This window comes from Lampetra fluviatilis, chromosome 22 (genome assembly GCF_964198595.1).
Source record: "Lampetra fluviatilis chromosome 22, kcLamFluv1.1, whole genome shotgun sequence".
NCBI classification, from domain to species: Eukaryota; Metazoa; Chordata; class Hyperoartia; order Petromyzontiformes; family Petromyzontidae; genus Lampetra; species Lampetra fluviatilis.
Genome location: NC_136296.1, coordinates 4,168,167 through 4,190,614, shown reverse-complemented (window position 1 = coordinate 4,190,614; position 22,448 = coordinate 4,168,167). Strand labels below are relative to the sequence as shown.

At 41.5% G+C, this 22,448-nt stretch overlaps 1 protein-coding gene across 3 annotated transcripts in view; it reads right to left on the bottom strand.

Moving 5' to 3' along the window:
* Positions 1-1,549: 1,549 nt before the first annotated feature.
* The window catches only part of LOC144938460 (CUB and sushi domain-containing protein 3-like), a 683,443-nt gene continuing 662,544 nt past the window's right edge, over positions 1,550-22,448 (bottom strand). For all 3 annotated transcript variants that reach the window (XM_078866283.1, XM_078866284.1, XM_078866286.1), the window contains 5 exons: positions 21,522-21,680; positions 19,976-20,082; positions 18,143-18,224; positions 10,102-10,240; positions 1,550-4,200 (listed from right to left, as the gene is read on the bottom strand). In XM_078866283.1, the coding sequence (XP_078722409.1) occupies positions 4,041-4,200; positions 10,102-10,240; positions 18,143-18,224; positions 19,976-20,082; positions 21,522-21,680 (647 nt within the window). In that variant the 3' untranslated portion in view covers positions 1,550-4,040. The remainder of the gene's footprint in view (positions 4,201-10,101; positions 10,241-18,142; positions 18,225-19,975; positions 20,083-21,521; positions 21,681-22,448) is intronic.

The window sequence follows — 22,448 nt, the reverse complement described above, 5'->3', positions numbered from 1 at the left end:
CTGTGATTTGTACCCGTGGATGAGTCAAGAGTAAAATGGTGGATAACCTGACAGGTATGATGATGCTCTGCGATAGTGGTTCCCCGCATTACCACGGGTAAGAGGAGTTATCTTATATTGTAGTGTGCCACATTTGGCGTTCCAGCCAGAAAATCGAGGGATGAGGATTTTTTTTGTTACAATGAGCTATGGTTGTGCTGTGCTTTTGGTTTATGAAATGCCACGTGATTATTTTGGATGTGCGATGCGGTGTATTGGTTTATATTGATGAGTTGCATGGATTTGATTGTGTATAGCCCGTGTAAGAGGTTACACATAGTCTAGTGTTATGTAAATAATTTAATAGTAGTGTGGTAGTCGGGATTTTGTTTTACAACCGACAAATGTTTACTGAAGTGTGTCCAACAGACACATCTATTTCCTCATTCTGGCCAACAGATTTGGAATTGGACAGGTTATTTTTTTATTGGTTGAGAAACAGGATATAGAGGGGCACCTGGAGATGAGAGTGGTTTTGGTATTGGCAAACAGCTGTTAATATAGCGTTAAACTGCTGTCAAGTGGTTGTACCATGGGGATGGCATTGTACATACAGGTATCCCTTGATTTACGAAAGGGATACGTTCTTCAAAAAGAAAGAAAACAAGCGGACAACTAAATGTCGTAAATGGGAACGGATTTTTTCCCATAAAGTAAATGCAAAAAGACAGGGACGTGCTTTGGACATTCATTCCAACTATACGCCTAACCTAAAAATATACACCTAAATCACTTTTCACGATACACAAAAAATAATAGAGAACATAAATATTGAAACTATTGAATAAATATTAATAAAAAAAATTGTAAACAAAATTTCAGGGGACTCGCTAAAAGATCTGCATGTTGGAATGACTGGAAGGGTGATGAGGAGGCGTTACTGCCGTCACTGCAGGGATGCCGTGACGCTGTTGCGGAGGGATGACGCAGCCTCCCAGGTGTTTTGTTTTAATTTTGCGGTGTGTACCGTGTGAATTTCGGTAAAAAGTGGCCACAATTTTGGCAATTGCGTGAACATGAAATGCTGTAATCCGAACTTTCGTAAACTGTGGGACCTGTATTGTAAAGTCAACCTCGACAGCTTTTCTACGTGTTGTGAAGAAGGGCCATTGCTCAAAACGTCGCCTATACTTGTTCTTTTATGGGCAGTGTTGTTGACAAATGTCTTGATTTTTTTATCTGCCCTTGTGCACAGCATCACCAAATAATGTTCTATTTTCATGAGTTGGTACGAATCGATATTTTTTTTTAAAAAAATTTCTCCCAACGTGGCTCGCTATAGTAAGCAGGCTGGAAAAAAGCCCATATGGTTAAGACAACGTATTAGACCAAAGAATAATTGAGTCTACGTAAATTCTGTGTTTAAATGTTACAATACCTTGCACGTTAAAATTAGTTTACTCTTCAGACTAACATTAAATATAAGACTGAATATTAGATGAGAGAAGCAGTTATCCCCCCCCCCCCATTTTTCCATGGAAAAAAGTGAACAATACATGAGAGAATTTAAAAACCTTTTATTACAAGTGCTCAGTACAAAACCATTTCTGTACAGCAAATGTCAAATTCTTAATCAGCTCAAAACAGCATGTCAAATATATCTTACTTTGTTGCAGCAAGTTACTCTTCTATATTAAAGAAATAATCAAACCCACAGATCATCTTTTAAGTTGTATAAATATATGACAATTGAGCTATAACCATTAAAGACAATACAAGGGTTTGTTTCAGAAAATCCAAAACAATTAAACAAAGTTCCAAAGTGTGACTTTTTGTTTCACCTTCTATCAATCCAACACAAATGCGTTTTATGTTTCCGTGCATGTCGAAGAATGATCATCATAAATGAAGCTGTTATTAGTGAGAATTTTGGCACATTATAGACACAGTACAAACCAGTGTTCATTATACAGGCAAAGCCGCAATTGTTTTCTTATCATTTTAAATCATTTAACATATATATTCATTTCTTATGAAGCAACTGACAAGAGCGATTATACAATATTTCATAAAAATATAATCTTTTCTTCGTAACTTTGTCAACCTCATTAAAAAAAGCAACATTCTGTACAAGTAACATTGTGGTGTGGAAATAAGTTAGGGTTTCTCATTGTCTCGAATTGCTCACAAAAACGAAGTGGCAAGTTGCTAATAGGTGTGGCTCACATAAAGTGAGCGCGAAATCAAAATATTTTTTTTTCTTCCACTGACAGTGTGACTGCTAAAAAGTATGCCCTTTGGGGAAATGCATGCACAAGGTGTGTCAAACATTTTTTTCATAAAATTTCCGATTGGTTGCAGAAAAACAAATCATTAAAACTACAACAAAACAAAAGGCCAAGAATATTAACATCGGTGGCGGGTGGAAATATATATTGTTGGGGGGTGGGTGCCTGAATTCAACCCTTGGGGTGCTGAATATATATATTTCTTAAAAGTATACTTTCAAAAGAAATGTTTGTTTCAAGTCCAATTCGTGCACAAAAAAATCTGAGACAGCATTGTTTGCTGCTAGCAGAGCACACGATAGATCAAGGGCACGCAGCTTCACCGATCGCATCAATACCCCTCGCGGTCCACTCATGGACAGTTTGTGGGCGACAGCAGAAATTGGCACAGCTTAAAGTAGCAACGCTTGTGTAGTACCGATGTGTCTATATGGCCGATGAGACTGAGTTATATATTTTTTAACGAATTTCTTTAGAACTGCTTTTTGTGTTTAATTTGTTGTCCTTCCGCTCACACCTACAATTAGCGTACATACATAAGCCCGCTAATTTCGAATGGTTATCACGTAAATCACTGTTGTTGGTCACATGAATACATTGGAAACCACGAGAGTTATGCCCACCTCAGGTGGCACCGACAATTCAGATACCTGTTCTGGACTCATGCACGACGAGGTGACCTTGTAGTCCCTCGCGAAGTCTGGCATCAATATGTGCTCGCGTGCAGGTTGCGTTTGAATGCTAAAGCTGCTAAATAGTGTTTAGACCTAGCAACCCACCGTTTATGATAACAAATGTACACGTTGATTTAGTTTTATGTTAACTATGGTACATATTAAAAAAAACTAAAATATAAAGCAAATTTCACTACAGTGACTTATTCAATAGTTGATGTAATTAAATTATTTTAAATCGTGGCGAATTTTTAACACTGACAATGTAAAAATCAAACATTTATTTTCAATAATTACTTTTTTCGTAAAATACATATCGCTACAAATCTGTAGACGTTACAGTGTAACATGGCAGTGCTTGTGTGTTTCAACGTATCGCATTGTATTTACTGATGCGTTAATTCTGCCCTTAAGTTATAAATTACCTTTAACTTTTTAAGCATTTCCATATCCTTCAAATGAAATCATTTCCATCCGAACAAGTGAAAAAAATGCGATGATTTAAAAAACAAGCTATCAATATATGAAGCAATCATCGCAAATAATGTTCAACATCAACATATATTAATATCTCAACCGAAAAAAATGACATTATAACGTTACATCGACCACTCCTGCGTCTGTCGCAATTAACTCATGAAGATTGTCCGGTGTATATATATATTTGTAATATTAAATAAACAGTTCCTAAACTGTGAAAACCACGACAAAATAACGAGAACAGCATAAAACAAAGCACATTAAAAAAGCAATGTGTACAAAAAAATAAAAAATAGACATTATTTACAAAATAAAATTATAGTGTTGGCAAAAATCTTTAGATATACATGTGCAGATACGTACACATATATGTGATATACACGAATGTACATATCCTCCACGTGGTGGCATAAATTAGCTACATATGTGTATACATACATACACATACATATTATGCATATACACACATGTGTATATAAGTATACTCCATATATACCCGCTTACATATATATACACACACAAATAAGAAAGATAAACATAAAATATAAAAATGATTCATTGCATACAATATAATTATACTTCCTTCACAAAATATATCTATGGCTCCACTCAGTTCCCCCTATACCATTGTGCACACGGTGTTGAGGCTCGGGTCAAAGCGTACAACCTTGGCTTCCCCTGGCCTCAGGTTCGTGTCGTACATCGGATTCTCAAACGCCGCCTGCCCATTCGTGTTCTCGTGTGCCGAGCAGCCGCTGTATCTGGCTTTCGGTCGTGTTCTGCGGGGAAACAAAGGACGTTCAATAATATTTGCGACCACAAGCATCAGCGCCATCATCATCGTTATCATCTTCACCATCATGTAATGGTTGGCACACTACATTTGCATTCCACTGTCGCCAGTTGAAATAACAAGAGCAAATTTCTTAAATCCCCCGCCACTACCTCTGTCGACCCAGCAATACCCATTGATCATGCAACGTCGAGGCAACGTTCAGCTAATGGTTCCCATCACATGTCAACGTTGGCCCAACCTTTGCATGATTTCTGGGTGTAAATGGGTACACCGCAGTTAGTTGACAGGCAGGTCGCGTCTGTGGGGTAGAGTGAGTGCATCTGACAAGACCTCTTTGAGGACATCTGTCTCGGGCTATGTTTAGATGAGGCCCATTCTACAGCTATGGCGTGAGCCGGAAATTGGACCTTTACTTTCGACATTTGAAACATCCGCAGCGTCATCACGATCAGTAATGTGCATTAGTACCCAAGCGATTATTGGTTTTTTTCAATTCCTTATTATAATATCATGCACCAATACGTAGGTGCTATGGCAGTCAGGGAAAAAATGCATAAACACATTTGTCCCTTGATTCGAATACTATTTTAGGACCCGTATTTCTAGCGGTATACAAGCACGGACCAAAAGGTCCTCAAACTCACTCTCATCATTCAATGGTTGATTAACAAAACGTCTCCCTGCTCAGACCAGCAGGGGTTATCTGTTGTGGTGGCCACAACCCAGTGGTAAAAGTCCCAACTTGCCTTGGCAGAAATCAGTTCAATAGTACTTCATTAGAAATATGTTCATAAACATTATTTAAAGATATTAGTTTCCATGTATTATGGTTGATATGTTGGTAAGGAAAATTCAATCAATTCTGGCTACTTAAGAATCCTAATGCTTTGATGATGATTATTATTGCTATGACACTTGTTTAACCAGAGACGCCACCCTGAGTCACAAGACTACTTTTCAGGAGGGTTCTGCTACAATTTCGCAGTACGAGTCAACATTTTGCTATGCATTACCAATCAAGTAATTCGCTTGCAATTCTTCAAATTTGACAAAAATTGGGCCATGACGCCAGCCCACAGTGGCCAACTCTTCTTGGAATAATGTCACGGGATCTTTAACGTCCACTGTGATGCAGAGGCTGCATGTGTTTTCGTGATTAACACGCACCCACCGCGATTAACCAGGGCGGCCTACCAAACTCGAACCATGACCCTCTGTGAGGTTCGGATGCCCTAGCGCCGAACGTCCATAAGTCGGTCTTAATGGATCTAAAGTTGGCTCTGTAATCGAGTGAACTGTTTTGTTCAGGGTGACTGGTCACAGTGACTCACATGCTTGCAAACCATATCCACCAACCCCCCCCCCCCCCCCCTTTTAAAGCAAGCTTGCTGCGGCTGCAGTTCATTTTTTCGCTGAGGCTACTAAGTTGCTGAAGCCTCGTGATAAAACCACGTTACAAGGACGAATAAAGTCTGAGGCTGGCCAATCTGTTTCCGTTGCACCCAGAAACATGTCTTAACGTGTGGACGAGGAGACTCCAACGTATTTGTTTTTAAAATCTATATCGTTGGAAAAATGTTTCAGGATTCATCGCTTCACTATAAAAGCGCTCAGGTTTGGAAGCACCGTTTTAGCAGGGGATAGCTACATTCCTCTGGGATCAATTTAAAGTTGAGTTATTCTCCACAGTGATGTATACAATTTGATAAAACGCATTTCAATACCTCCCTCGTGGTTTTTGCGGTGGTTACTGCTATGTTCTTTTGGGACAAACTGTTGATCTGTAATGTGTCACAGGACTAAGTTTTGAAAAAATATATATAATTGGCGTTAAATTACATACTGCAGGGTTTTCCCCAGGATTTACGATCTTGACATTTTTCTTAGAATATAATGATTACTTATTGTACATATCTACGTGTTTTATACATTTGTCATTATTACTGACAATTCACATTTAATAAATACAAAATGTCTACCAATGCTAGCGTGACATTGCATTGTATTGTGCATTTTAAAATAAAATAAGAATCAATGATAAAAAAAGCACACATGAGAATACTTCTTATCTACTGGAAAAATGATCCTTTAAAAAAATAAATGGGGTCAGTACTCATCTGTAGGGCATCCACGAAATTAGTGGTGAAAATCCACATTCAACTGTTGGGGGCCAATGTCTAGATATGATAGCACTGTTATTTGTTGCACTGTAAAACCTCTAGAAGACAAACTCGCAAAACCTAGAATTTAGAATAAGCCACAAAGATAGGAATATTTTATGTATATATATATAAAAAAGAAACATTAAAAAAGAGAGATTTAGCCAAAATTATGTTTGTGTGCTAATTAACGCCGCCGCGTATTATGAGATGGTGTGTGAACGTGCTATCCTAGATGTTCCCTCATTATTTTACGTAAATATTTGTTTACTTTACATATAACAATCGTAGGAAAAAGCACAATTTCTAACGCGTGCATATTCTGCAAAATCGGACGCATTGTTCGATCGAGAAGAGGCGTAGAGCCAGAGCTCATTCCCTCGTGTACACCAGCCGGAACCAATAAACAAAATAAGTTCTCCAAGCAATTAAAAAAATATCTCCGGCACTGCATGGTGATGGTTAAGCATACGCGCATTGCAAACTGTATGCTTGTGTTCGGCAATTGTAAATGTTTAATAGTAAATGTTTAGTTAATTGTCACGTTCTTAAACTTCACTTGCAAATGTAATTTAAATGTAGTGATTATGCATTATGCCAATACTTGCAGTCTGCCAAAACGAGAAATTAAGTGGTGATGGAGTGGGGCGCTAAAATGCTCGTAACGACGATCCAATACGAACGAGCCTGTGGTGTAATGCCATGTCGCTATCAGAGACTTGGGCTCTGAAAAGCCGGACACACCGATCAACGGTTTCATCATAACTTGGGAGACACAAACTGGAGCAAACAAAAAAGGACCCTGATTTGCAATGCACAACATAATTTGGCCCCGACAGCTACCCGGGGTGGGAGACGGCAGCCCCTTCTCGGGGTGGCCCCACCTGTCACGCGATCTTGTGTCACCCGACACACAACCGATATCGTCGTGTGGGCGAAATGGACAGCTACTCGTCCGTCGGCTTGCGTACCATCAATTAGATGATTCACAAGACGCTCACATGTTGGCAAACCGTTGTGTAATCCATAATTTGTACTATTTTTGGAGTGTGGAAGAAAAAAAAACAGAGTACCCAGATAAAACCTACCCTCATAAAAGTATACCACACAACACCTTTGCATGTGTATGTGATAAACCTACTTGATGTACTATCCTCTAATGGTGCCTTATTACCATACAAATGGATATGGCTCCATATTTACATTATCCACCGACCCCAACTTTAAAAGCTTGTGCCATCAAACCCTTCATTTATACAGTATATTAGTATACATTTGAAACAATTCTACCTCTACACAATATGCGTATGCTAATGCAGACAGAAGTAGGCTTGGAATGCATTGATGCACATATCGTCATTAATTTTCAAAGCATCACTTGGACTGAGAGATCTCTATACTGACACCATGGTCTATGGCCCTGTAGAGCTGCAATACATCCCAGCCCGATTAAGTGCCCAAGTTGTATCATCCCCAGTCATCTACTGTCATTCCTCTGTTCACATTCCGTCCCATTCAATCACTGGATTTGTCCAAAAACTGCCCATCCTTTTTGTGACATGTCAAACCCACGACCATTTTTTTTTTTATAATGATAGTGACATCCCAGATTCTTGTTTCATATTCTGTACATTTCTTATCTGCCCTCTCCCAGATATTCCACGTATACATCAATCTTTGTTCTTTGATGTAGTTGTTTTTTTATCATAGTATTTATTATTTCGTTGGTCGTGTTGTTGTGAATGAATAGGTTCATTATCCAGGAATGCTAGCCGTATGAACTGATTGAAGAATGTCATCTTAAAGTTCAATCATGACATGTTTATCTTCACGACTTCATATGATGCCTAAACATTGTCTATTACTTTGTATCGTTGTTACTCAAGTCAAAGTGACTCCCGGCATAAGCAACTGTGGAGTAGCAATCACCTCCAGTGGTGGCCCTGAGACAACGGTGGAAACTCCACATTACCAGTGCGAGGACCAAGTCACTCCGAAGTAAAGCTACAACGCACGTATTCAACGTGCTTATTGGAAGAGTCCAGTCTCTCTGCAGGACAACCACTGTTGACTTTGCATTACGTCGCAGATTCAAGTTAACAAGAGGAAGAGTGATTTGCTGCTCAAGTGAGCGTGGGGCAGTGACAGTGATGGCACGCGAGGTCTGAGCAGACGAGGCAAAAGCTTAGTGCCCCAAGTAGCTAAAGGGGCCACGGCTTTATGAAGACATAGGGGATGCACCAAATATCATATTCGAAATCATATCTAATAATAAAAACCATTAAACGACAATTCATATCTTCTTGGTTCTTTCGGTAAAGTCACGTAGAATGGAAATAATAAAATAATAAAAATAAAACATAATAAAATAATTCTCACGACGTTTCGACCACAATGCAAGCAGCCATCCTCAGGTGGAGAACAGGTCTGTCGAGAAGACAGAGTCTGAGTGTCGTGAGAATTATTTTATTATGTTTTATTTTTATTATTTTATTATTTCCATTCTACGTGACTTTACCGAAAGAACCAAGAATATGAATCCCTGCAGTCACAAAAGCTTTAAATCGAGAATATTCATATCTCGAATCTGTCTTCTCTCATCTCAATGATTCTCTTTCTCTTGTCCTCTGCTAATGTCGTAACCTGCACCTCTCTCTCCTTTCATCTCGTTACCCTTCCATCTATTTGTAAAAAAAAAAAAACCCATATTGCTACACCTCTATCTCGTGTCCATATCCCTTCTGTTATCTCGGCAGGCGTTCATAAATTTGAGTTGAGGGGGGGGGGGCAAAATAATTTATTCCGGACTGGCACTATCACTGGGTGGTGCTCATCTCCTGTTTACAGCACGGAGCCAGTGGTCAACATTCCACATTCCAACAGTGGGGGTGAGTTTATATGTGAGAATCGCTGTTGACTGCCCCAAAAAAGTGATTCTCATTTTATTAATCCCAGAGGCCAAGTCTACCCCCTGCCGGCATCTGAACTCGTGAACTCCTGTACTGCTGGTGCCTGCACCCAACATGTTTATGGGTAGAGGTAATTCCGTAATTTGATTATGATTTTAACATTGCATGGCATTACTGTTGCTTCTTATGAATGATAACTTTATGCATTCAGTAAAAAGAAAATTGGAATTGGAAAATTATATGTTAAAATGTAGAAATTATCAAGCAGGCAGCTTAGGTTGTGACAAGGACAGCAGCTCAATGCTTTTATTTCGGAAGTCAAATATACAAACACATGCTGATACTAAGAAAGTAATAATAATAGTGATGTGTATCAAATTGCATTGCTTCGAAAAAAATCTAAATATGCGATTACATTATCTGTAATTTCGAATCATCAGTAATCGACCACCGATTACTTTTCGAACGTAACCCTTCCAACACTGTGCATGGTCACGGACGATAGATGCACTCAGTTTAATAACAGATGAACGGCACAAACATCTTGGCAGGCTGACACTGAACTAATACCCGGGGCCCTCCCTGGCGATCATGCTAAGCCCATACATCGCACCAAACAGGTCATTAGTCCATCTAATTTACTCTCAGATTATATTTAATCACGTTTTAAGGCCTTACCAGGGAAGCCACAGAGTGAAACATTTTGCGTACAACTGCTAAACGAGTTTGTTAAATTATAAGGTGGATACTGCCACTGACGGACTCTACCAATGTCAGGAAATGTGCCGGAGGGGGTGTGTGTGGGGGGAGGAGTACCGTTGTTTGTAAAGGTAGAAGGCGAATCCAGCGAAGATGAGCGCAAAGAAAGGCACGAGGATGGCGATGGCCACCGAGCTACTGCTGGTGCCCACGTGGGAACCCGGAGGTCGCCGAGTTCCACCGGCCCCACTCATTCCTGTCCGGGAGAGACACGCGGAGAATGTGTGCCACAACGCACGTCACTATTGCCACATCAAAGTCAACATCAAACGCTTATTTTTTCCCACTGGCACATCCGAGTTGTGCCGCATGAACCTCGTGGTATGGGTGGAGTTGTTTTGATACTATTGTAGAGGAGTAGAGGAGAGTGGTGGCGTCGCGTGCGCTGTCCGGTGCTGTGACATCACGGGACGTGGGGTCGCACGCGCCGGGCAGTGCACGTGACGTCTCGCCTCAGGGTATTTAAGGGAGACCCCGTGACGTAAGCGGGGTCACTGGAGGAACGGGGATAGTGGAAGGGGTGAAGAGGGAACCCTTATAGTGATACCTGTTAATAAACCCTGGCGGAAGCCCCTAACTCACCTCCGTCTCCGAGTACCTCCGTCTACAACAGCAACAACTACTTAACACTATTGTTATTTATTGTTTTTCAAGAGCTACAGTCATGAATATCAGATAGAGGGCGAGACGGAATGTAACAAAACGTGCGATTGGCATAGTGAGTCACTACACCCTAGTGATTAGGGAAGGGATGAGCAAGAGCACCTGGGCTCGCCGGCAACGGTTGGGGACACAAAGTATTTCCAGGGAGAGGGAAGGAAATGGTGGAAAAAGAACGGGGGGGGGGGGGGGACAATGTAACAGAATAAGACGCAAAATAAAATAACATAAACGCAATGTCTAGGTTTGTCAGTTTTTTTGTATCTTCCAGGAGCAACGATCACTATGTGAAGGGGATGGTGGAATAGCGGTCCGGGTGGTTTTTACGCTGGATATTTTTTGCCAAAAAAACGAACCTGCGAAACTCTGGCCTACTTCACCACGCTGGTTCAGTGTGGGTCGGTAAAGGCGGGGGAGCGTCGATATTCCAGAATGGTACATTACAACAATGGATTTTACTCAACTGCCCTCTCATTCAACATTCCCGTGGTGGGGGTTGGTTTATCAAAGAGAAAACCACTATGAACAGACCAAACGGTTTTCCTTAAAGCCTTCTACTGCTAGACCACCCAGATTATATGGCTTAGCAAAAGTTCATAAAGAAAGTACACCCTTTCGTCCCATCGTCTCCACCATTGGCTCACCCACCTATGCACTGGTCCGATATCTGTCTGAGACCTTGCAGCTATTCACTGGTAAGACCACCTCTTCTGTACTTAACTAAGCTCACCTGGTATCGTCAATTAAAGACATCTCACTGTCCCGAGGTGATTTGCTCGTTAGTTTCGATGTGGTTTCTTTGCTCACCAAAGTTCCTGTGCCCGATACCATTGCAATCATTGAAAATTTGGTCCAACAAGGAATTAATGCTGATGTACCGACCCTGGTGAGACACTGCCTCACCAATACATACTTCACCTAAAATGAAACATTCTATAAACAAACTGAAGGCACCCCAATGGGTTCTCCCTTATCTCCGGTTGTAACCAATATTTTTCTGAAAAAATTTGAGACAGACGCCATCCAGGCATCCACTCTACGCCCGTTCTTGTGGAAGAGGTACGTGGATGACACGTTTGTCATCTGGCCACATGGCTGAACGGCTCTGAACCAATTCCTCAACCACATCAATTCCATACACCCAGCCATCAAATTCACCATGGAGGTAGAAAAGAATGGCATGCTACCTTTCTTGGATGTCCAAATCAAAAAGAGGCCAGATGGCTCAATGAGCCATTTCGTCTACAGGAAAGTAACCAACACTGATGCCTACCTAAAACCTGATTCCCAACACCATCCATCCCAGAAGAATTCCCTCATCAAAACGCTACACCAAAGAGCTCAATGTATCTCTGACCATGAACACCTAACCAGTGAACACAAACACGTACACCAAGCTCTCAAGGCGAATGGATATTCTGACTACACAATCCGCAAAGCCATCACCCCAACCGTGAGGAAGGAACCATCTGAGGATCCTATCAAAAACATCACCTTGCCATACATAGCAGGGGTAACCAAAAATATTTCCAAAATCATGAACAAATACAAGATTCAGGTCCGATTTAACACAGTACATTAAATTTGTGATCTGATCCCATCTGTGAACGACAAGATTCCTGACATGCAATATTCCGGCATCTACAAGCTAAGCTGTATCTGCGGCAGCAGTTACATTGGGGAAACTAAGCGATATGTCTCGGACCGTGTTCGTGAGCATAAGGCAGATTTGAAACACGGTAGGACCAATACTTCTACCGTGGCCGATTATAATTTTAATGCGGCTGGCTCACGATGGTACTTTGCAAGTCTACTTGGCCATCAACAAAGATTTGTTCATGAAGCCATCCATATATACAGACACAGATACAATTTCAACCGAGAGGACGGTTATGAACTCAGCAATCATTGGAAAGATGTCATAAACCACTTTGGGTCATGACTTCATTTGTGTTTTCTTGTCAACCTCCACCGTCAGCAGTCTGGGTGTGTGGAGCAAGGTACAATGATTGCTTGGCAGCCCTTTGGTGTAGACCCACTGCCCGTGTCGTTGCTTTCTCCTACATTAACATTAGCTGCCCCGCCCATGCTGCTGACACACTTGGGTTACGCCTATCTCTAAACCTTGAAAACAGTTTGCCTTTAGAGGCTAACCCCCGTTTTCTTGATGACGACCACTTTTGTTGCGACCGAAACGTCGTGTTTTTTTGGTTTTAATATTTTATTCACTTAATTTATTAGTATTATTTTTCCATCTACGTGACTTTACCGAAAGAACCAAAGAATATGCAGTGGCACGCTTCAATATTTAGACGTGTGTTAATGAAGTCGTAATTTAAGGTCACGATTCAGTCTTATAGACACACTTGTGTTTACTGTCTGTGTTGTTAGTTCTGTCTTTTTCATTTGCGTTGTCTGTCTCATTCACGTTGTCTGCATCATCGATATTGTCACGTTTCTACTGCGTCTCATATGTTGTCTTTGCATGTATGTCTTGTCTATAATGTATCATTTTTAGTGTCTTTAACTGCCTTCTCTGTATTGTTTGTCTCATGAATAATGTTTATCTTATCTCTACTGTCCCCATTCATATGTCTAGTTTATTCTGACCAACAGCCTAAATAAATTATGTTTCATGAATTGAAAAAATCAGTTCCCATGAGTGCGCTTACTGGAAATATATTAAATATATTCGGAAGCCACTGGAAAAAAATATGCACTTTTAAATATAGATGAAAAACTCATTTAGAACTGCTTTTTGTGTTTGATTTGTTGTCCTTCCCCTGCACCTCCGATTAGCACAGTTGGCTACGTACGGTGTGAAAGAAGTTCAACATAATACATATATACAAACATTCAGAGCAGAATTCGGTACCATTAGAGGTGGGAAATACTTAATGTAAACATCAGCTTCTGTATATGGCTAAGACAAGTTGATGATTTGATAACATACTTTTAAAAATCATAAACACTCGGGTCTCTTTAACAACTGGACAATCGCATTCCATTTCGAGTGCCCAACCTACACTCAGAACGTTGTACGTTTGAGTCTGTCGGTGGTCAACTCAGTTCGTCGTTCTTCAGGGGTTTCATAAAATCAGTATCAATTTGTATCGCAAGCCAACAGTAGATATCCCACGGACAGACGAGCCTTGGCCATGGGCATGCGGATCTTCAACTACTGGCTCAGGGATGTCAATGGAGATGACCACTGCCCTAGCATTTAGGATTTGTTTCTATTTTACTTAAAACTTCTAACGCACCAATATATGTAAAGGTCACGTCAAATACAGGAATCCCCCGCTATAGGTTGCCGAATTATGCGTTGGAACACATCTCCTTATATGCGTAATGCGAAACATTACACTAATAAGGAAAGCGGACTATTTGGCGATGTAATATAGCACTGTACACACATCGTGCATACCGCCGAATATCCCTCCGCCTCCCACCTGCCAGCACACCATTTCGTGTGGTCATTGCGCACGTGTTAGGTGGAAGTAGAGTCTAGCATTAGGTGATACGTTTTAAACAAATACGAATGATGATGGTGCCTCTGGAAAAAAGGCAAAGGAAAAGTATTCATCTAGAGGTTAAATGAGAAGTTTTACAGCGTTTTCAAGCGGGTGATATTGCAAGAATGCTTGGCCTACCGACGACCTCCGTGATGACTATTTATGTTAAAGCAGGAAAATAATCTCGAATGTGCTCAAAATGTTGCACCTTTAACTGCCACTAAAATGACTCGTATGGCAGTTGTGGAATTCTAGAAAATGTGGAAAGACGTTTAAGTGTCTGGATTGAAAATCTAAATCAGCGTAGCTATTCAACCATCTCTGATGAGTTTAATCACATTATTTGCATATTTAAACTTATAATCACATCCATATTTGTACACTTCATAACATTTAGTCAAACTTTTTTCTCTCTATAGAAATGTCAGCTAGGAACGCAACCCCCGACTTTAACATTATGTCTTTGGGATATTAGAGTTCGCTTTAAGTAATTTAGAATTAAGTCGCATTTCCCAGCAACGCATCCCTGACGCGGGGTGATTCCTTGTACCCAAACGCATTTTTAGCGAGGTTAAACTTTGCTGTGGGCAGCAGAGGGCAGTGAAGCACAACCCATTATTGTATTGTAATTCTATACTTCCACATCAGGGTGAAGTACGTGAGAATGATCTTATCCATCATCAGGTTGGCAAAAATAGGCCAAATATATGTTGTGGTCACCATGGTGCACATTTGCATGATGTGGCCTGGTCCATGCATGTCGAGCTGGTTTCTTTTTGTATTTCATATTCTTTTTACTATTTTGTGTATCTACAATTGTAATGATGTAATGTTATGTCTACATGTGAAGCGCTCTGTGATGATGTTATTGCGAAGGGCACTATATTAAATCAAGTTTGATTGATTGTCTCCTATTGCTGTCACATTGCATCAGGTCGTCATTTTAGTCTCAATTGACCTAGGTGAAGCCCAGGTCACATTAACATACCGAGCCCTGGCAGTATGAGTTGGCAGAAATAACTAAGTCATCAACTTCCACACACATAAATATCCCCTACATATATATACGGTACATATACATTTATGCTACTGCAAACCACTTTTTTTCTGAATCTGAGACCACTACTCGTTTTCAATGAGACGTCAGTCTAACAAAACACATGGTTGCTTTTTCACAACAATGCTATTGTGCTATGCTTATTCTCTATCCATCGAGCGGAGATGTCTTGTTTTGTCCAAATTATGTTCCAAAGTGAATAAGAACAAATCACCTCTAGACACGCAGACATGCACGATTAGTTAAGGGCGAGAATGTTAGTATATAAGTTTACACGGCGATTGTCACATTCAAAACGTTAAGTCAAATTGTATCCCTGGTGAAATGAATATTCTGGTGTTGCTCGTCTTCACCAGAGGTCCTGAGCTGGCAACAGAAATTCCACATTATTTTGGCAGGGGCCAGTCAAGCCTTAGGACTGCTGTTGACTTCACACAGGTGGTAGTTTTATCATGCTTTGAGGGGTTCATATTTTATTTTACTGGAGAGAAATGAGACTTGCGCCCAAAACCAGGCATGTAATTTCTGTAAAAAATGAAGCCATGTGGATATACATTAAATGTGGTGGTTTAAAATATATCTATATTTTGTCTGAAATCGAATGAAGTTAAATCGATCCACTGAGGTGCATACATATCATTTTACAGGACATCCAGTCCTCTCAGGGGATGAATTATACTTTACTAATTATTCGCATCGGAGTAATTTGGCCAAACAGGAGATGTTATTGAAGTCTCATGGGATTCTTGCCAGGACAATTGATACATCAGTAAGACACATACATGTCCCATTTCACTTAAATAAAAAATAACCCTTGAAATTAAGTCGGTCACTAATTTTTACAATTATTTTTTTACGAGATTACACAGTCACACACTCTGACCTTCAATGCTCCACGTTATTTTCGTCGCTGCATTCATGAAGCACTGAAGGAAAACCATGTTGCAAGTATTTCCAGAGTGGCAATCACAACTATGTGTAATATTAAAACGCATCTATAGTACAGTAAATATGCCAGATGGCAATGTGGCAGAGCACCTGTTATTTCAATCAAGGATCATTCCAGCCCATCATCATTTACAGGTCAATCAAATGAAAGTCAGCAGTGCTTGCACGATAGAGATACTGGATCTATAATTAAAATAATTGGCTCGGTATCATTAACGATGAGGAGCACTTATCCGGGTTGCATCAGGACGACAACAATGATAAAACGGAGAGGAGGTCCCGGCACATGCGGATAGAGATCTTCAGTCAGACGTTTGAGGTTAACTGCCGCGCCTGATATACAGGAGGTCGTGGGTGCGATCCGAACACTGACGCCTATATATGTGAAATTTGCACGTCTCTCTCCTCGTGGCTGTGTGGATTTGCCTCCGAGTCCTCCGGGTTTTCCCCTACACATTTAGAATCAACGTGCATTTAGAGTATTTGGCTGCTATAAATTTCCACGTGATAAGCCACTTCGTTGAGCTATCATTTGTGGCCAGGTCGCTTCTGAAAAGGAGCTATATATCTCAGTGGGCCTTACCTGGTAAAAAAACAATAATAGTGTACTTTATTGTTTTAATGTGACCACGCTTAGACAACAGAGTGAGGAGGCTCCCTCCCCATTAATGGCCATGCATCTATTTTGTGCCCCAATGCCGCTCGCTCTCCGGCAGCTTCTCCCAGCCGTTGCACTTTCAAATTCCCCGGGCATTCACCCTCAAAACCCTTCAGCCAATCTGCCAATCCCTTCATCAGCCTGCGAGCACGTTCGTGGCAGCTCTTACGGCCAAACAGGAACCCGTTCCAGATCGGCGGGCCAACCAATGAGTGAGCTGGAGTGCCCCGATTCAAACTGCCGAGGCGTTACGCAGGTGACGGCTCCATTAATTGATTTATAAGGATCGCCTCTCGACTTGACTGCACTATTTTATCGAGAAAGCATCGTTGAGTTAAGACTTATTTTTTCAAAAGGGCTCCCTGCATTAAAATATTTGGCCAATTCGTTTTTCAGCCAGTGTTTTTCTTGTGGGAGGAAACCCACTGTTCCGTGCCGCTCTCTAATGGCCATCTTGCAGCACATGATGGTGTTTCGATATCGTACTTTGGCTGCAGATGATGTTTCAGTTTTGGAATAGGCCACCGGAGCACATTGAAACCACTCATGTGAACGATGTCACAGGCATCTCAAGTGTTCCCTTGATAGTACATGTCAAGCATCAGGAATTCCCTACAGAAATTACGAGGCCGAAGCTGACAAAAAATAATTGACTAGGTGCAAACTGTCCCAGTTTTAAGCGCTGACCCCTTGGGTATCCAGCTGCTTAAGACTTAATTATTAATTAAAATTAATACACAATGCAGTATTTTTTGCTTGCATGAACAGTTACACAGCACATACACTCTCATGTGAATGATTGCATTACTTGAGGTCTGATGATACTGGTAGGAACCTCCTGGTTACACCAGCCCACAGGGGATTATTGTGTCCGTCCGTCCGTCGTGCAGGGAGGGGCTGGGTGGGGAGGGAGGGGCTGGGTGGGGAGGGTGGGGCTGGGTGGGGAGGGGAGGGGAGGGTGAGGAGTGGCTGGGTGGGGAGAAGCTGGGTGGGGAGGGGCTGGGTGGAGGTGGGAAGGGTGGGGCTGGGTGGGGAGGGGCTGGTCACCCCGTGGTGCCTTTATAAAACTCAACGTTTAACCTACTCACGCCGGCTTGTGCCCGCACTCACAGTCGGGCATATTTGCGGAATACACCACGCCGCCGTTGACTCTGGCCATTGACCGAGCAACCCAACGTTCCTACTGGCTCCCTCCGCAGGAATGTTTTTTTTATAATATTGTGTGTAAGGTAATAATCTTCAATCATAATTGTACTTTACCAAGTCTCTGTACTCCAAACTGTCCAAATCCGTTGGCTTGAATGGACCCTTGATAGACAAAGCTTTCATGTTCAGCAGATACCTGCAAAATACATACATTTCACATGCAATGCAACATTAATAGTAATTCACGAACACACCCCAGATTGCCAGATATGTCTCTATCTTGACCAAATTCAACAGCAAGTAATCGCAGACTGTTGTCATGCAAGTTACACTTCCACGTGGCTAAGGAGGGGACAAGGATACATATATGAAACGGCAATACAGTTGACAATTCAATTATAGAGTGCTTAATAGCCACGGTGCGAGGGGGAGTGTGGAGGGAGTGTCTGTCTGCACATGACGCAGAATAGGCAAATTGTAATTGGCTGCGGGACCCCCTTTTGAGAACGCCCAAGCCACACATTCCAATAGCCACACGGGTAATGGGATGCGTTGGTTCAATTACAAGCAAACGCTTGGCCAAGTTTTGACATTCGGTCTCTCATCAGCAGGCAAGTTTGCTTGCACCACTTGCTGGTGAACTGCCAGATGTGCGTAGGCAAAGAGCTTCTCCGTTTAATATGAGTCCGAATTCGGCGAAAAACTAAATAATGCACAGCACAGTCGGGTAAAGTGGTAGCACATGACGAATTAACCCCAAGTGTGCCTTGACAGCACCCCCATACAGGGATAGTGTACATTTTATCCGTACGTAGTATACATACAAATAAACTAAAATGTATACATACATCAAGAGACGTGCACACTGTAACCCTTGCATGTGAGTCACATATCCTGGCAAGCAGTGTGTGATGAATGCACAGTGCTCTTTTTTTCTTGGCAGGCGATTATGCCGTTGATGGCACTATTTTTATAAGAATTTACATAACACATCCCCATAGTCTCGCATTTAATCTGGAACATATTCAAGGGATTTACATAATGCCGCAGAAGAAATCCCAAGTCATATTATTTCGCTTTCCATTGTCGTGAAAAAAAACATTTCATGCAATGGAATGAACCCATGGATCCAACAATACAACCGCATGCTTAATCGTTTCATGTCTACAGTGCTTCATCATCCTCATCATCGTCAGCCATGGTCAATCCAATCCTGGATAACGGCCTCCTGAAACTGCAACAATCCATCCGGCACCTCCATGGTGGGGGGAAGCACCTCGCAGGTGTCTTCTCTCCTTATGCTGCCACTCCATTATTAGTTTTGACCACCGGCCATTATCCATTCTAGCAACATCTCCTGCCGAATTATATATAAATGTTAAATCCAGGAAGGCCAGACTGAGTCGTCAAGACTCTTTTTCAGGAAGGTCCTGGATTGGGTTTTTATTTCAAGATGCTTTCAGCCAACTAACAGGTGGGAGGAAACCCACGCGTGGAAGGGGGCAACACTCTATCCCTGTGCTAATGAAAACGGATGATGATTAGTCTCGCTTGCTGTACTGCTTTCTTTTCCCGGCGAGCCAGGGTATGGAACCTCGACTCCCAGAGGCAGGGAGTGTCACAACATTTGTGTGATTCACCAACCCTCACCTCCATAGCATTGGATTACAGGCCATGTGCATAGCTAACACCAGCCATTATCCAATGTTGCCAAAGGCCCTGCCCAAGCTCACTTACTCAACTTATTAAACTAAAAGAAATGCCATTGTGATTATAATGCATTGCGTTATGTCGCCTACTTCCTCATAGAAACCACGGTGTTTTCGTTTTTATTCTGTCACTTCATCAAAGTTGTGATATCGGGGTGTTTATATCATGATATAAATATAAATGTTTTCATCATCAATTTACTCAGTAGAGTTGCAGTGCTGCAGTCGGGTTACTCACATATCCATCCATGATCCAGTTGCTGCCCTTGAATTTTGCAGCTGGTGTCTGGCTTGTGATTTGCCAGATCTGCAGGGACAGTCTGGCCTCTTGCCTCTTGTAATTGCCTGGAGGCGATGTGCACCCATCGCATGCGTTAGCGGTATTTAAGAAATCCACTCATTTTGACAAACCATCTCTGTTGTTAACGATCACGTGTGTACGTGAAACAAACGGAAATGTATTGATCGTTATTACAGAAGCTCATGTCATGCTAATCTCTCTCCCTAATCTCTCTCTCCCTAATCTCCCCCATTAACACAACTGACGTGCTTGCGTCCGGGGATGAAATTCCTTTCCAGCTCAGACCCCGCCTGCTTGCCCTTCGCCACATATATAACCTCTCGTTGTAACAGCTCTCTCGCTGGTTCAGCAGTTCCGCTGCTGGAATTTTTTTACACCTGAGGACGACCGCTTGTGTTGCGATCGAAACGTCGTGGTATATTATTTTTTATTTTATTTTATTTTTCTACCTACGTAACTTTACTGAAAGAACCAAAAAGTATGGATTCCTGCAGTCACGAAAGCTTCAAATCAAGATCGTTATTGCTCCTGTGGCTATGTGTGTTGGGTCGCCCTCTCGTTAGTGCCCACCCTATATTCTGAAGGTTATGAGTGCAATACCTCATTGGACTCGACTAATCCCATCATTACGACAACGTTAATACAATTACCACATATTTGTTTTAAGAAATGGAGGGAATAGGACTGCGGAATGGAAATGACTGTTGTAATGTGCCCATCCTAAAATTATTTTGTTAATATATAAGCAATGCAGGAATACCATCGATATTTTAATGAGCAATGCAACTACATTCATAATTGTATATTAATTAGTAATTCCAGCACCACATATCGCAGTTAAGAAGTAACCATTATTGTCAGAGTAAAGTCAGAATGGCTCCATGCTATGGTAAACAGAGTGATTAATGATCGGAGCTGGCATGACTAGTCGGGACGCGTTCCTGGTTTTTGGATTAATCCAAAATGTGGGTCTATAAATTACATTTTGATAATTGGATTTATGTTTGGTGTCAGATTTATCAAAAAATATAATGGTACAGTGAAATAATTTTCATGGCAACACTTCTGTGCGTTTTCCTGCAGAAACGCCATCACGTGATGCAATTTCGATAATACTTGCCATCACTTTTGCTAAAATTATTAACATGTAAAAAATGTTTGCACTCATATGTAAGTTTCACGAATGGATCACTTCGGTTATCACTGACCACTGATGCTAGTCGTGGCTGGGATTTGAACTCAGGTCACCTGGTTCATAGCGTAGTGCGCTACACACTTTGCCAATGGTCGCCCGACACGATAAAAATAATAATTAACGAGTGTTCCAACACACAAACCGTTTTCAACCATGGCCGTCAATCGACATGGGCATGTGCTTTGCACGTCCTTCCAGGTGTCATTATTTACAATCCAAGGAATGCACACATATATATTTCATGGCCCCTATCTGGTCGTATGGAAAAAAAGTTTAGGGACAAAGTACCTGCAAGTTTGAGCATCACACTGTTGTCTGAGAAGGTTATGTTGACCCTTCCAGTGGCCATATTAAAGCCGTTCACCACAAGCGTCATGGGATTTTTCTGTCCGAGGTGATCGTAAAACCCCTTCCACGTGTAATTCTCTGCAAAGACGGTGTCGGGCACTGTGGAGGAAAGTTCCGCGGGTTATGAATTAGTAAACAGAGTGGTGCGGTCACCACTCAAGATTAGCGACAATTTTCTGTGAAGAGGTGACACCCTGCTTGAGGCTTAAGAGATGTACTTTTGGAAATGCCTTTGGATGAGTTTGCGTAGGGGGACCTATCAGTGAGGTCCAAATAGGACTCTCAGTTATCTCTGGCCGGCCCCACATTAGCACACAGACACACCATAGTGCTCACGTGCGAATCGACCGGGTATAAAAGGGCCCGAAATTCTAGAGCGTGATAACTAGAAACGGTGTTCCCAGGTCAAATAATTATCATTCTCTTCTAGTAGCTGATTGGCGCGGCTAAGGCACACACATCGATGGATAAATATCCTCTGTGGGTCGTTTCGAAGTGGTCAGACTCGTGAGATTGGGGGCCGTATGAACTGAGGAATCTGACCCACAGGCCGTAAGGTTCCTCACCCCCTGCTTTAGGATGTCGAAAACTTTATTTGAAAATCATCATTTGTGTAAATGCAAATTCTACCAACGATAATTCTGCAGATAATAACCTATTATTGTTGAGAGAATGTAGGCCAAGGCCAGGAGCATATTACAAATGCCACTGATTTTGTGCACGGTCAATAATTTGGTTGCATGAATTTTAGTGCAGTCTATGCATTTACTTTACATGTACAATAGCCATACGCACACACATGAATTAATTTCAATTCTGAAAGATATACAACAGCATTGCTTATTGAATGTGAATCATGTAGTGATA